The sequence below is a fragment of the Strix uralensis genome, chromosome 4, assembly GCF_047716275.1.
Source record: "Strix uralensis isolate ZFMK-TIS-50842 chromosome 4, bStrUra1, whole genome shotgun sequence".
Classification (NCBI taxonomy): domain Eukaryota; kingdom Metazoa; phylum Chordata; class Aves; order Strigiformes; family Strigidae; genus Strix; species Strix uralensis.
The window spans coordinates 31,185,485-31,199,788 of NC_133975.1; the positions used below are offsets into that span (position 1 = coordinate 31,185,485).

Below are 14,304 nucleotides of genomic sequence, written 5' to 3' on the forward strand. Positions count from 1 at the left end.
TCCGTGACCCTTGCAGGGGACAATCACGTCTTTGGTCTTTTTTGGTCTATGTCTTTGAAGAAGACACTAGCATGGGTGTTGGTGTGGATGGTTTCTTTCGTGAAGTAAGAGACTATACTGCTAGCCTTCTTTTCCCCCGCAGCCTAGCTGAAATGGGATCTGATGTAGCTTTCAGATCAAATCATTTAAAATTGACATTTGCCATTGCTAAACTTTTCATCTAGCATAAGGGAGAGTGTCTGTTTAGTGAAGTGGAACAAAACAAGTAAGCATATGATAACATCTCTCCTTCGAAAAATCTGGGAGATTTTATACATCAGAGTAAATTAAAGTTGTTTCAGTGTGATTAACATGCGAGTTTGGCACTTTATTTGTTTCCTTGGGGCATGAAATGGCAGGACAAAGAAAATATAATTGAAAAGGTCTTAAATTAATCTCCATCGTAGCATATGTCAAGTGTCATAGTGACTTTAACAAATAAAAGACAGAGTTGGAAAGGCAGTACTCTTCAATTACACCAACTAATACTGTAAGGAAGACTGGGCAGGCTTCTGGCTAAGACTTCTGCGCTTGTGTGAAAGAGATGTTTTAGCTTCTGCTGTTCGTTCAGATCTGCAGGAGACTTGTGTGTCTGAAAACATGTTCATTTTTCCAGCAGTGCTGGGTATACTGAAAGAGGATATTACTTCCCTGCAAGCTATGTCTTGCTGATATCCCTGGACCATTGCATCTACAACAGTGCCACTACTTTAACTGATAAAGCATATCTCTTGTTTCTGCTCTCTTATGTTGTTGTAGATGAGAAACTGAAAAATGTGGTGAGTGAGGTCTGTGTGATAACCCTTGAAATGAACCCAGTGCCCCGAATGAATAGGCACTGAAAAGAAAGCCTCTCTAATTGTACCCAATCACCGCAATCTTACACGAAAGTCACGGGCATTTTGTCCCTTGAAGTTTAGCTTCTCAGTGCATTTGTCATAGAAAAACGTTAACTGGTTTAGAAATCATGGTCAGGATCAGGTCATGGTCAGGTCATTGTTTTCGCTGTGCAGTGTTTGTCAGCTTACATGGGGACTGCTGATGATTACGAAGGTTATGGACAACCACAGGGGGAAGAGGCAGAAGCTCAGAGGAGCCTGCCATGTCCTGACAGTGTGTCCCAGCCTGGGAGAGGCAGGGAGGGGGATTTGCTCTTGCTGGGTAGCAATGAACCTGCTGGCAGGTCGCTGCCAGTCCCTCGGACTTCGCAGAAAGGCTCTACGGGATGTGAGCAGGTTGTGGCTGTACGGTGCAGCTGTGTTGTGCCCCTGTCTTGGGAGATGTTTGAGATAAGTTTAATGTGGAAGTGAGTGGGATAAGGCACAGGGGGTTTGGTTTGATTTGGTTTTGTTTCTTTGAAAGCAATCTGTTGTGTTATAGAGCTGCCACAAACTTCTTGTTCCTTTTAATGTTTAGATAAGAGTTGAAAGAGGAAACAGCCACAGAGGGACTAACCTGTTGGCCTAAAGTTGCGCAGGAAATCTGTGGCAGAGCTGGGAATAAAATCCACAGTGCTTGACTCTGCATCTTATTCCATGCCAGTCCCACGTCCGTTGTTTGCTCAGCAGCTGAAGATGGTTTCCAGTTGTTTGTGAGCGTGATACAGACTTGCACCTGATGTGCTTTTCCGTGCTACAGCAGTGTTGTGGTTGAGGCTGAAAAGCTCCAGCATAAACCATATTTTTTTTTTGCAGGATGGTGCACTCCTTATCCAAAGCTTTTTTTGTTTGCACATCCCTTAATTGTTACAGGAACATTCTGCTGTCTTTAATCATATCCTTGCAATTTGACCTGCATTTCCTATCAGTATTATCTAGAGCTGTTTCATTTTCTAATTCCTTCAGCCTGGTTTTCCAGATGTTCCTTCTTCATGCAGAAGTCACAACTGCTGTACTCCCCCTCTTTCCTCCTTCTCCCTTCATTTTTAGGGCTTAGGAAGCTGCTTGTAATATATTCATGTATTCTGCTTCTTTTTTCAGTTACACAGCCTTGTTCACAAGTGATCCCAGCATTGTAGTTTTTATCTCAGATTTGTTATATTACAAGGAGAAGCTAGGGTAGTGGAGTACTCTTCTCTGGGAGACACAAATTTAGAACATCCAAAATGTATCTTGGGCTTCTAACTCGGAGCTTTGCAATTTATTTTTATTTTTTCATTGTTAATTATTAAATATTTGCCATTATCAGCATATGTTGTTAGCATATAATAACTACCTGCTGGTTGTCCTTGAGGCCAACTCTAGAGGGTCATCCAAAACCCCAATGTGATGCTCTGGGCATGCGGTTTATGGGCAGTGTTGGGTGTTTCACAGCAGGATCCAAAGTCTGTGACCGTCTGTGATCATCTGTCTCCACTGATCAGCCATAGGGGCAGAGGATGGGTTTCTTCTCTTCCCCTTGTCCTGTGGGGTCCCTGTGGTCAGGTGTACTTCAGAGGTGGGGACACTCAGCCAAAGACTGAAGTAGTGGTCCACCTTCTTTTCCAAGGTGTAAGGAGATAGAGGCATGCCCAGGTGTGGGTCAGATAACAGAATAACACCCACACCTGGAAATCTTCAGTGGAGACATAATGATGGGTTCCTCCATCCTGTTGCTCAGAGAGTTTACAATCCTGCTGGTGACTGGTAGAGTCATGGTCCTGCCTGGAGCCCTGGGAGGAGACAGCAAATGCCATATCCCGTGGAGTTTGGCACTTAGAGATCTCTTACCATGCTTGGTGTATATTCTGTCAACACAACCAATTCTTGAATTATTAGCATTAGTGTCATGGTTATGGTTACATGCTCATGACTGGTGTTACTGGAGCGTGCAAGAGCAACAGTGGGCCTGGAAGAGCCCTGTCATGCCTCAGGTGCAGTACAAATAGAGCAGTCTCGGACGTGAGGCATTAGCAGTCTGAGGAAAGGTCAAGAGATAGCAGATGGACACATGCTGTGGGGATTAGTACACTGGATTACAAATTGTTGGTTAAACTCTCAGATTTCTGTTACTTAATTATTCCTCTAAAAAGAAGATAACAAAGTCTTTCCCATCTTTCTAAGCACCATTTTAATTCTTCCTTTTTAAAGACAGGCAATATTTAGGTGTGTAATACCAAGCACATTTGATAGTCCTTGCATTTACAACCTCTTGTCCTACACTGCCATACTTTTCTTGAAGAAACATTATTTTCAGATGGCAACAAAAAAACCCCTTTACATTGTGGGAATGCTTTGCATGAGGCATTAATTCAATTTGTAAATTGTTTTGCTGAGAATTTGTAGGCTGTGTAAAAGGAACTGTAGCAAGATTGTCTCGAAATACGAGTGGTGGTTTCAACTGGAATATCGTGGCTTTTGTTGTGGAGTGCCACAGCATGCTTGTTCCCTCTTTGCCTTTTGTTCCTCATCTCCGGTACGTAATGGATTTCTTGTGGCTCTGGATGGAGTCATGCTCTGCTGTGTTGTTTACCACCTTTAAAAACTTTCCAACAACTTGTTAGATAGTCCTGATAGTAAGTGTTGCAAAATTTTGAACTCCTAACCTGAATGGGTAGAATGAGTGCTAGGAGAAGGAGTAGGTAAGAGTCATAAACATTGCATAAAAACGTGAAATTATGTTTTTCTTAATCTTTCTGGCAATTATTATTTCTGGGATGCTTGTTTATGTGTTCAGTCATGTGAGTTTGTGTAGAGGATTAGTGGACCTCGTGGAAAATTTCTGGTGGTGCTGGAAAAACAAGTGCTGGTGGACTGCCTGTTGGATTTAGCAATGATAAATAAATCTTCATCTGAGGGAGATGGGGAGTAAACGAAGGCTCCCTCCAAAACTCAGACCACAAACCAAGCGATTAGGCTCTGCAGGTGGTCTGACCATCCTTTGCTTCCTACTCTGTGGTGGATTTGTCAGGAAGAGGAGCAGTTACCTGACCTGGTCTTAATCCAGTATATACCTTAAGAAGAACTAAAGCTGTGAGGTGAGTGAATTAAGTCTGGAGTATACAACCTCATCCTAACAAATTATCCGATTGTTTTGATTGAATGTCTGTTGTTATCTGTGTGAGTAGGGAAATTCAGGCTCTGAACGGAGCTGCAGAGTGTGTTTTTGCATGCAAGTGGTGTTGGTATGAGGAGTGTTCCCCCCCAGCTCAGGCATGGCTATTATACATCCAGTCCAACTGTGCAATACTGTGCTATGCATTAGAGGGGCGTGGAGCGATGGTTATTTGTAGGACTAAAGAGCCAGCCTTTGGAAGGGGTAGGGTTTCTTGCTGCAGTGCCCGTCAGCATTTGCACACATCACAGAGGTGTGCATGGTTTGACAGATCTGCACTCATTTAGTATGTCAGTTATGACATTAATTTATGCACTGCTACCTCCAATGTGTCCCTTTCCTCTGCAGACCCGTTGATGATGCCTTACCTTTGACCTTCACACACCTTTGTGCCGTAGGTTTGGGTGGTTAGGTAGGTTTGGGGAGGAGAAGCCCGATGCCTGGCTGTGCAGTACATTACAGACTGGTTTTGTCTGGGCATTTTGGAGCCTACAGTCACCCTGTGTGTCGTTAATCTGCTGTATAAATACCCAGGAGAGAAGTGGAGGGAGCAGTTCAGCAAGCCAGGCTGGCTTGGCACTTCCTCAGGGGCAAGTAAATGAGTTTGTTCTGCACGTAGCTCTGGGGCTCTTTGAATGAGGTAACCCCTTGCTGCAGCCGAGAGCGTGTCTCTGCTAAAGCGTGTGCACGATGCAAAGGCTGCAGTAAAGTCTGGGGAGGGAGCATGCCCTGTCGGTGCACATGCGTAGGTTGTGCACAGGGAGTTTCTGTTGACTGCGAGGTCATTTCTGTTCAGGTAGCTGAGGTGTCCCATTGGGTTTTTGTTGTTGAAAGAGAGCACTGGGTAGGGGCTGCGTTGGTTGTCTTTGTGCTTTCAGAGGCATCCAGCCGTCAGCGATGCCATCGCAGTTGGTGCTGCTGAGGCTGCTGCCGCAGGAGGGGGTACATGGCTCGGGCCAGTGGGCTGGTGGGCTTCCTCCCTGCTGCCTGTTTCATGCCAGGCGTTAGGAACTGAGGCCAGGCCACCACCAGCACCGCCCCTAGCGCTGGTGAAGGAGGGCTGCCCCGTGGTGTGATGTGGGGACGTGTTGATGTTGGCTCCATGGCTGGGGCTGTGTGACCTGCCTGGGGCTGTGTGACCTGCCTGGTGTTGTCCTCGGTGGTGAGGCAGGGGGTGGGCAGTGGGGGCCGTCACATCCCGGCTACATGCCCACCTCACTTGGCAGGGCCCAGGCTGAGACCTTGCTCGCCGCAGGCAGGGAGTGATGCCAGTGAAGGATGTCCTGATCTTCTGCTTTCCCAGCCTTCCCTGACTCATCTGAGGACCTAGTGCCAGAGTGGGCATACCACATTGCACTTTTGCTGTTTTATGCAGCTCATGTCATTTGTCACTTGAAATACCCTATGCTCTGCGGGAAGCAGCAGAGAAGTCTTCCAAAGACGTCCCCATGAAGGACCTGCATGGTCTTTCATGAGACCTTCTCAGATGTCTTTGCCCACTGCCTTTTCAGGTGCCAGAAGTGCTGACACTGATCTGAGGGGGTGTGCAAATCAGAGCTCTCCTTGCCTCTACCCTGCTGTCAGGCACCACTGGGTCCAAGACAAAGCATTTTTCCTGCTCTCCTGCCTGCCGAGCCACTGCTGGCTGGGACCTGGTCTCCTGAGACGTTAGACTTGCACTCTCCTTTTTTGAGCTGCTGTGTCATGGCTCAGGCTCACACCTGCGCTTTGAGGTAGCAGAATTGAAAAGTGGGGGTTTTCTCCCTTTTTCTGGCAATTATTATTTCTGTGGTGGTTGTTTATGCATTCGGTCACAGAAGCGTATATGCAAGGTTAGTGGACCTCATTTGGAAAATTTCTGGTGACGCTGGAAAAATGACTGCTTGTTGTGATTAGCACTGGTAAATAAATTTTAATCTGAGGGAGATGGGGAAAGAACAAGGGCTCTGTCCAAAACCCAGACCACAAACAAATTAATTAGACTCTGCAGGTGGTCTGACCATCCTTTGCTTCCTGCTCTGTGGTGGATTTGTCAGGAAGAGGAGCAGTTACCTGACCTGGTCTTAATCCGGTATATGCCTTAAGAAGAACTAAAGCTGTGAGGTGAGTGAATTAAGTCTGGAGCATACAACCTCATCCCAACTAATTAATCCGATTGTTTTGGTTGAACGTCTGTTGTCATCTGTGTGGGTAGGGAAATTCAGGCTCTGAACGGAGCTGCAGAGTGTGTTTTTGAATGCAAGTAGTATTTTCAGTGGCATGACTCTGCTACTACATATGGATGTTGTACAATCTTGTACAACTGTGCTTCACATGAGAGGGACATTAGCTAACAGCAGTTATTCTAAGATGAGGATTGCTTGTAGGACTGAAGAGCTACTCTGAAAGGGGAAGAGTTTGTTCCTTCAAGACCACCTTGATATTCTCATATTTTCTCATGATGTTCAAGTAGGTCCATAGCAGTAAGAATTTATCTTCATTTTCACCTATGAACTCCCCTTCTGTAGGTTCACTAAGACTTCCACATCAGGGGTATGCTAACTCAGCACCCCCCTGCTTGACTTATCTTTACAGCTGAGCCAGAGAAGCCTGAATGTGCTTCTTTCTCCAGGTATGCAGTGTAAGTTGGGAAGTGGTTGGGAATTGTGACTTGAAGCTGCTAATTTTACACAGCTTTATTTTCTGAGAACTTTTAAAAAGTTGTGTTATGGCATATTCCATGAAAAAGAAGCTAAGAGGTCATTTAGAGCAGCTTTGGTGATTGGGAGATTGATGCCTCAGTGAAACTAATTTGGTAGCGCTGGCATGAAATTTTTTTGGAGGTAAGAAATGACGAATTAGCACTTCAACTAAAGAAATAAGCAAGTATGGAAAGCATGTACTGATGTCTTCATTGAACTGGACACTTCTAATATAAGAGTGTGAGTCAAGCTTCTGAATACATGAGAGAGCAGTTAAAAAAAGATAACTGTTGAGCAAGGAAACTTCAGTTCTTGGCAACATACTGAGTAAATGACAAAGAATGATTAAAAGTGCTGCCATGTAGAATCAGGCTCATATGTTCTTGAATTTAATTTTTAAATAGCTTGGGTCTGTTCCCATTCAAAAGCCAAACCATTGCAGAAACTGGTGCTTCTGAAACTAGTTTCAAATGTTTTTTCAAAGGCTAATTTCCATCTGCAGTGGTTATTTGCTCTGTCTGACGAAGGTCTTGCAACCCAGAAGGTGTCTGTAGAATTGCACAGTGCCATGGTGGCTTAGTATTTTTAAGAAATAACTCCCAAAATATTAAATGCATATATACAACTATAAATGACAATTTTGTTGCAGAAAAAAAGAGAGAGTGTTGTATTGACAGGCATTGTATTTTGTGCTTTTTTTTTTTTTTCTCCCAGGTTGTTCACTGCCCCATGAAGAATCTTCACTGGTTGTGAATAAAGGGGAGGAATTAAGGCTGAGGTGCAATGAGGATGGACCTGTGACTTGGAATTTCCAGAACTCTGACCCATCGGCAAAAGCAAAGAGTTCCAATGAGAAAGAGTGGTACACCAAAAATGCAACAGTCAGAGACATAGGCAAATATATATGCAAAAGCAAAGGGATTATTGTCACGTCTTTTTATGTTTTTGTGAAAGGTAAGTATCAATGACGGCATTATTTTTGCTTTCCACCCCACTTTCCCACTCCCAAAATAATAGGACAGTAAATGCTGGAGGAGGGGACAAATTTGGGGTACAGAAGGAGAACACAGTCTCGTAGAAGTCTTCCCTGTCCAGTAGAAAGAAAACTCACTCCCAGCTTTGCTTGCAATGGCCTTTGTTGCCAGAGCAAAGTTCTGAATGAGTTTTTTTTTACATCCATGTTTTTTTATGGTGAAATATACCTCAGCTTTCTTTCTGGAAGGTAGCCAAGTGACCTGAATTAGTTGTATGAGTCAGTTGTGCTGTGAGGAAGCAAGAAGTATGTAGAAATGTCTTTTTAATTCCATGCCATCCATTAGCATGGAGTCAGGTAAGGTTTGGCCCCAAGCTCTTCATTTATTGAGTCAGTTAGCTAAAGAATTTTGCTTTTTGAGACTGTGCTCTCAGGCTTAAGCCAGCAGGCAGCAATGATTCCTCTGCCTCCAGCTCCTGATCTACCTCGTGACTAATCAGAAATGTATCAGACTGGAAAAAAGTGCCTCTACTCTGACACATTTTCACAATCCGTTAGTACCCTTCTTCTTTACGCAGTGTTTTTAAAAATTTCTTCTCTTCTTTTGTTGGCTCCTGATCTGTGATCTGCCCTCAAGCTGACAGTTTACCATTCCTGGCATTCCCTTTTCCTTTCCGAGGAAGACAGTTACTTTGATTCTCCTTCACATAGCGCTGGTGGTCTTTCTTCCCTGTTGATGGAGAAAAGTACTATGGCATCTACTTTCTTGGAGACAGCATTCCTTGTCCAGTAGGGGTTGTCTCAAAGAGTCTCCTCTGAACCCTGCCAATCCTTTGAGAGTTACTGCAAAGTTGTTCTCCCAAGACAGGGAGACACCAGCACAGCACAGCGAAGAATATTTTCCCAAAGGAAGATACCTGACATAGTGGCCACACAATTTAAAGAGTGCTCCTTTAATCGCTCCTGAGTTGTCCAAATAGCCATGCAGCTACCACAGATGAGTTTTCTTGACCTTCTGTGTTTCTCTGAGACTATGACTAAAGGAAATCTGGCATGTGTGTTACCTATATTATTGACTTTATCTACCATGCCTGTTTTCCTGATGGTACTTATCCCAGACAGCTGTGATCATAGATGTGTTTGTGCCTTCCATTATGTGACTGACTCCTTCACCTCAGGAAAGCAGGCAACCCTCCCACGGAGCATGATTACCAAAGCATCAGTGAAGTTGTGTGGCCCTCATGCAACATGTTGTTAATTTGTCTCAATTGTGTGAAAAATGTGCAAGCTTCACTTTGACAAGTTCCTAGCAGTAAAATGTTTGTGAGGTTGGCCATCATTTTGCAGTAGACTGTGTCTAAATGACATCTTGCATCACCTTGAAGATGCTACCATGAGCTCAGCTGCTTGTGGGACTGCCACAAGCACCGCATATGCTTTCTGCTTGTAAAGCTGGGTATGAAGAGAGAACACGACCAGGAACCTCAATCTGCGCAGTCACAAATGGAACATAAAGTGGTGGCAGCTGTTTATCTCTTACGTCCATCTTGATCTACTAAAACCAAATTTTCTATGCTTCTGTGACCAAGAATGTCACAGTGTTGACATACTGTAGGTGCTTACCTCTTTCACCTTTCTGCTTTGACAGAAAGTGTTTGTCTTGTATCTATAGAAGCAGTTTGTGTCCCTATCCAGACAAGTTTAGTGAAGATGAAGCTGGTTCAGACACCTACATAAGAGAGAAAAATCTCTTGATTTTGATCTCAAGTCTTTTCAGGCACAAGCAGTGATAAGCACCACCGCATCTTGTGTTGAAAACCTAAGGTATGCGCAGAAAGCAAGTGCTACCCAAGATGTACCTGGGATGGAAAGCTGTGAAGGGAAGAGCATGACTTTTAGCAGCCTTGTTTGTGCCTGGATTCTCTACACCAAATCCTTGCGTGTCTTCTCACCATGATGTCAGCCTTCCAGAGGGGGATGGAAGATGGGAGGGGAGCACCTCAGCAATTTTGCTTACCCCAGCCAAGACCTTCTCTGCAACTTCAGCTGTTAGTGAAACAGGTCTTTGTTCCTTCTATTTTCAAAAATGTCTTTTTGTTCTTGGGAAGCCATACCTTCTGCATAGTCAAGATATCTTGGCTCTGTCCATAATGGAGAAAAAGTGGACTGAGAGGAAACCAGTCAGTTAAGCCTCTGTCAGCAGGGACATTTAGATGAGCTCTTCTAGTTCATAGTCTTCCAGCTCAGGAGTGACAGCTGTCCATAGCATTTGTCTTAAGTATCTTCATGTGCAAAACATCATGCTTTGGTTCTGTTCAGACATGGTTTGCTTTTCATTTGTTAGTAGTCTCCATCCTCTAGTTCTAGACTGATGCTTCAAAGCTTTTAGTTTGTGGGGGCTTCTTGGGCAGCAATATCAAATGAGGTGAAAACTACACCCTGACTCTAAGCTAGAAACCAGCCATTAACTTCTCTGTTCAGTGATGAGCACCCTTTGACTTAGCATTTCCTAATTGGTTATGTGAATGTCCCATGCTTCTTTTTCAGCCTGTTACTTCTTGTCTTAAACTGAATACACATTGTTCATCATCTTACCCAAATTCTTTCAGTCTTCCTTGTTAAGTCATGGTTTGTTATCTCTAATCATTCAAGTTGTACAAAGCCAGTTTCCAAAAAAGAAAGCAAACTCTGCCCTCTGTTTTTACATTTCTAATTCATACTACTCTGTAGGGAGGGCAGATGGGAGCTGAAATAAGCTTTTACAGCATGTTTGTCACCACACCATCCTTTATTTTGTGCTTTTAACGGGCAGGTTCTTAGCATTTCAAGGTCATCACCTGTCATGGGTTTCGACTTTGGTTATAGAAGTATTCAGAGTACTCTGTGTTTGCGTGCTGTGGTTGGCCAAGATGAAATGCTTTAGGAAAGTTACCTTGTGAAAGATTACACGATGATTTTTCAATCAGATATGCTGTTGGTATGCCCAGTTTTTTTCTAAGGAGGCTAAAAATAACCCCTGCTTTCAGGGAGGGGAGAGAGAAAGAGAAGTTGTTTGGTGCTTCCTCTGGTAGCAATGTGTGTTCATTTAGATATGTCTTTTACAGAAGTGAAAACCATAATTTAGGGGCTTTTCAACTTCCATTTGCTCATAAATTTCTTCAAAATCCTCCTGTGGGCATGAAACCTTACAGCCCTGCCACTAGCTAAAAGCGAATTACTTTTAATGGTCTGTGAAAATCTGTTTACTGTTGTTGGGGGTGGAGGGTTTTGGAACTAAATAAGGCAAAAAATAATCTCCATTTCCAAATACAAAAGTAGTAAGATTATTTTTAGTGCACATGATTCTTTAGTGTGTCTGGTATTGAATGCTACTGCACACCTCCTGTTCTGCTGCTCCTTTAGGACAAAATTTAATGTCTCTTGGTAACCATGAATTGGGTAATACTCAGTTTTACTGGCTGAATGTAAAACTTTCTTTGATGTAAGTGCCCCGTTGCAGAGTTAGGATCATCAGAAGTTCCCTGTGCAATGTCAGCTTCTCTGACAGGTCTTTGTGTTTCTTCACAGATCCAAATGTGCTCTTCCTTGTTGATTCTCTGATCTATGGAAAAGAAGACAGTGACATCGTGCTAGTGTGCCCGCTAACAGATCCAGATGTTTCAAATTTCACACTGAGAAAATGCGATGGCAAACGTCTCCCCAAAAATATGACGTTCATTCCCAATCCTCAGAAAGGCATCATTATAAAGAACGTACAGAGGTCGTTTAAGGGCTGCTACCAGTGCTTGGCCCGGCACAATGGAGTTGATAAAATATCGGAGCACATTTTCCTGAATGTGAGGCCAGGTAACACAGGATTTTTGCCTTCTTGTAGAGCACCTGATTCTACCCTTTACCTCCTAGGAGCTGATGGGAAGTCTTACCTTGTATCCTCACCTTGTCAGGGGGTGACTGGCAGTGGTGGTCTCCTCTAGAGGCTTTTGGAGTCATCTTCTACTCAAAGCCAGAGGTCTTGTGCACCAGGGGATTGTTCTGTGGCACCTGTGGCCATTGCAGGCTGTCCAAAGGAAGGCGGTCAGCTTAGAAAGCTTGTTCTGGGCAAGTTGTGTCAGGGCACAGGCTGGTCTCATGACACTTGGTTTGTGGCTGTGCTGAGCAGGTTTGGCTGTGATCTCTTTGATTTTCTGTTCTGGGTGATTTCCAGGTGTTTTTTTCACCATTCTAAGAAATGTGGGTTATGCTGTTAAACTTTGAGGACAAACCAGCACCCTGAGGTTTGGACAGGTTTGTGCAGGCAAGGTGGAGATTTGGGTGCCTGACTCATATGTGTGTTGCCCACAGGTGACAGCAGGAGGAACTGATTGATGGCATTGAAGAAGAGTGATTCCATGGAGAGGCAGAGCTTGGGGGAGCAGAGGACCCTTGTTTGTTTCCATGTTCATGAGTGAGGATGGTCACAACAGCAACCGTGTGCCCAGCTCATGATGAGTGCATTGTGGCTGAGCTGCCAGATGCACCTCTTTCCACTGCAAACCCATTGATGATGCCTTACCTTTGTGCCGTAGGTTTGGGTGGTTAGGTAGGTTTGGGGAGGAGAAGCCCGATGCCTGGCTGTGCAGTACATTACAGACTGGTTTTGTCTGGGCATTTTGGAGCCTACAGTCACCCTGTGTGTCGTTAATCTGCTGTATAAATACCCAGGAGAGAAGTGGAGGGAGCAGTTCAGCAAGCCAGGCTGGCTTGGCACTTCCTCAGGGGCAAGTAAATGAGTTTGTTCTGCACGTAGCTCTGGGGCTCTTTGAATGAGGTAACCCCTTGCTGCAGCCGAGAGCGTGTCTCTGCTAAAGCGTGTGCACGATGCAAAGGCTGCAGTAAAGTCTGGGGAGGGAGCATGCCCTGTCGGTGCACATGCGTAGGTTGTGCACAGGGAGTTTCTGTTGACTGCGAGGTCATTTCTGTTCAGGTAGCTGAGGTGTCCCATTGGGTTTTTGTTGTTGAAAGGAGAGCACTGGGTAGGGGCTGCGTTGGTTGTCTTTGTGCTTTCAGAGGCATCCAGCCGTCAGCGATGCCATCGCAGTTGGTGCTGCTGAGGCTGCTGCCGCAGGAGGGGGTACATGGCTCGGGCCAGTGGGCTGGTGGGCTTCCTCCCTGCTGCCTGTTTCATGCCAGGCGTTAGGAACTGAGGCCAGGCCACCACCAGCACCGCCCCTAGCGCTGGTGAAGGAGGGCTGCCCCGTGGTGTGATGTGGGGACGTGTTGATGTTGGCTCCATGGCTGGGGCTGTGTGACCTGCCTGGTGCTGTTCTCCTCGGTGGTGGGGCAGGGGGTGGGCAGCGGAGGCCATCTCAAGTGTGCAGTTTGCTGTGGCAAATTGAAGAAGTCTTTTTCTGGTGATTTGGAAACTCTGTTACAGTGAATTTTAATGAATACTAAATTTCAATTAAAGAGAAGAGAACAAAACTTTAATTAGTACAGGTATCTTTGGCATTCTCCTTTGATGATAAAAATCAAGTCCGTTCTTGCTGTCTCTTTTGTTTGTTCTGTAACAAGTTTTTTTTCAACATTTTTTTCAGTGATGGCCAAAGAAAGCAAGCAGTTGATTGGCATAACTGACATTTCTCTGACATTGGAGAGTGCAGATTGTAGTATTGGAGTATTTCATTTTTTACAGGATAAAAATCTGTACTTGCTCAATACAGTGGTGACTTCAGATGGGAGGGTGCTGACCTGGCATCCATTGCCAGTAGCCCACTTATGGTGGGCAGCCATAGGTGGCTGGTGAGACCTGGGGGTTCTGCCCATGTTCTCCATCTGAGGGGAAGTGTGTAGTAAGTGGAGCCTCTGCTGAAGGCCATCAGCAGCAAAGCAGCATTGTTGTCCTCAGTGTTATAATTACTGTGCTGTAGTGTTCAGTTCTTATTCAGTTCACCAGGTAAAATTCCCACTTTCTCCTTGGCTGAAGATTTAAGTGTGTTAGAGACCCTGTGGTGGGCAATGTTTTTGTAATCATAACTGTGGCACTCAGACCTCCAGGCCTGAGCTTCTGGTGCAGAAAAACAGAAGAGGTATCCATGAAACAGGGAGCTGTGAAGGCATACTCAGATGTACACCAGCCTTGCTAGGATAGGACAGGGAGTGTTTATGTCCAGCCCTTCGCAAAACAATGAGGGGCTTTGTGACTTTATGGCTTTGTTTTGGTTGTCCATAGATGTTTCTGGCGTGTGAGAACACAGCACGCCTTCTGCACTGGCTTCTTCCTGTCTCTTGGGTACTGCTGAATGCCAGAGGGGATTTTTATGTGAGCCTTTATATCTGAAGAGAGCAAACATGTTTCTTTGTTCTCTTCCTTAGCCACTTACAGCAACATGAGGAAAACGTTATTGTTAATGTATGAATGGCTGAAAAGTGTGGCGTTTTCCTAAGTTTCATATAATTTACCTAAGACAACTACAAAGCCTGTGTCAGAGGCAGGAAGAGTCTGGAAAACCTTATCTGATATATGTTGCATTCAGTTTGAAAGTGAGTCTTCCTGCATAAAAGCTCTAGTGTGTAGTCCATTGGAGTCTCATAAATGAGGAA

The 14,304-nt window shown here is 44.7% G+C and overlaps 1 protein-coding gene across 1 annotated transcript in view; it reads left to right on the forward strand.

Moving 5' to 3' along the window:
* KIT (KIT proto-oncogene, receptor tyrosine kinase) overlaps positions 1 to 14,304 on the forward strand; it is a 57,374-nt gene that overhangs the window by 11,262 nt on the left and 31,808 nt on the right. The window contains exons 2-3 of the mRNA XM_074866208.1: positions 7,467 to 7,706; positions 11,293 to 11,571. Coding sequence (XP_074722309.1) covers positions 7,467 to 7,706; positions 11,293 to 11,571 — 519 coding nt within the window. The remainder of the gene's footprint in view (positions 1 to 7,466; positions 7,707 to 11,292; positions 11,572 to 14,304) is intronic.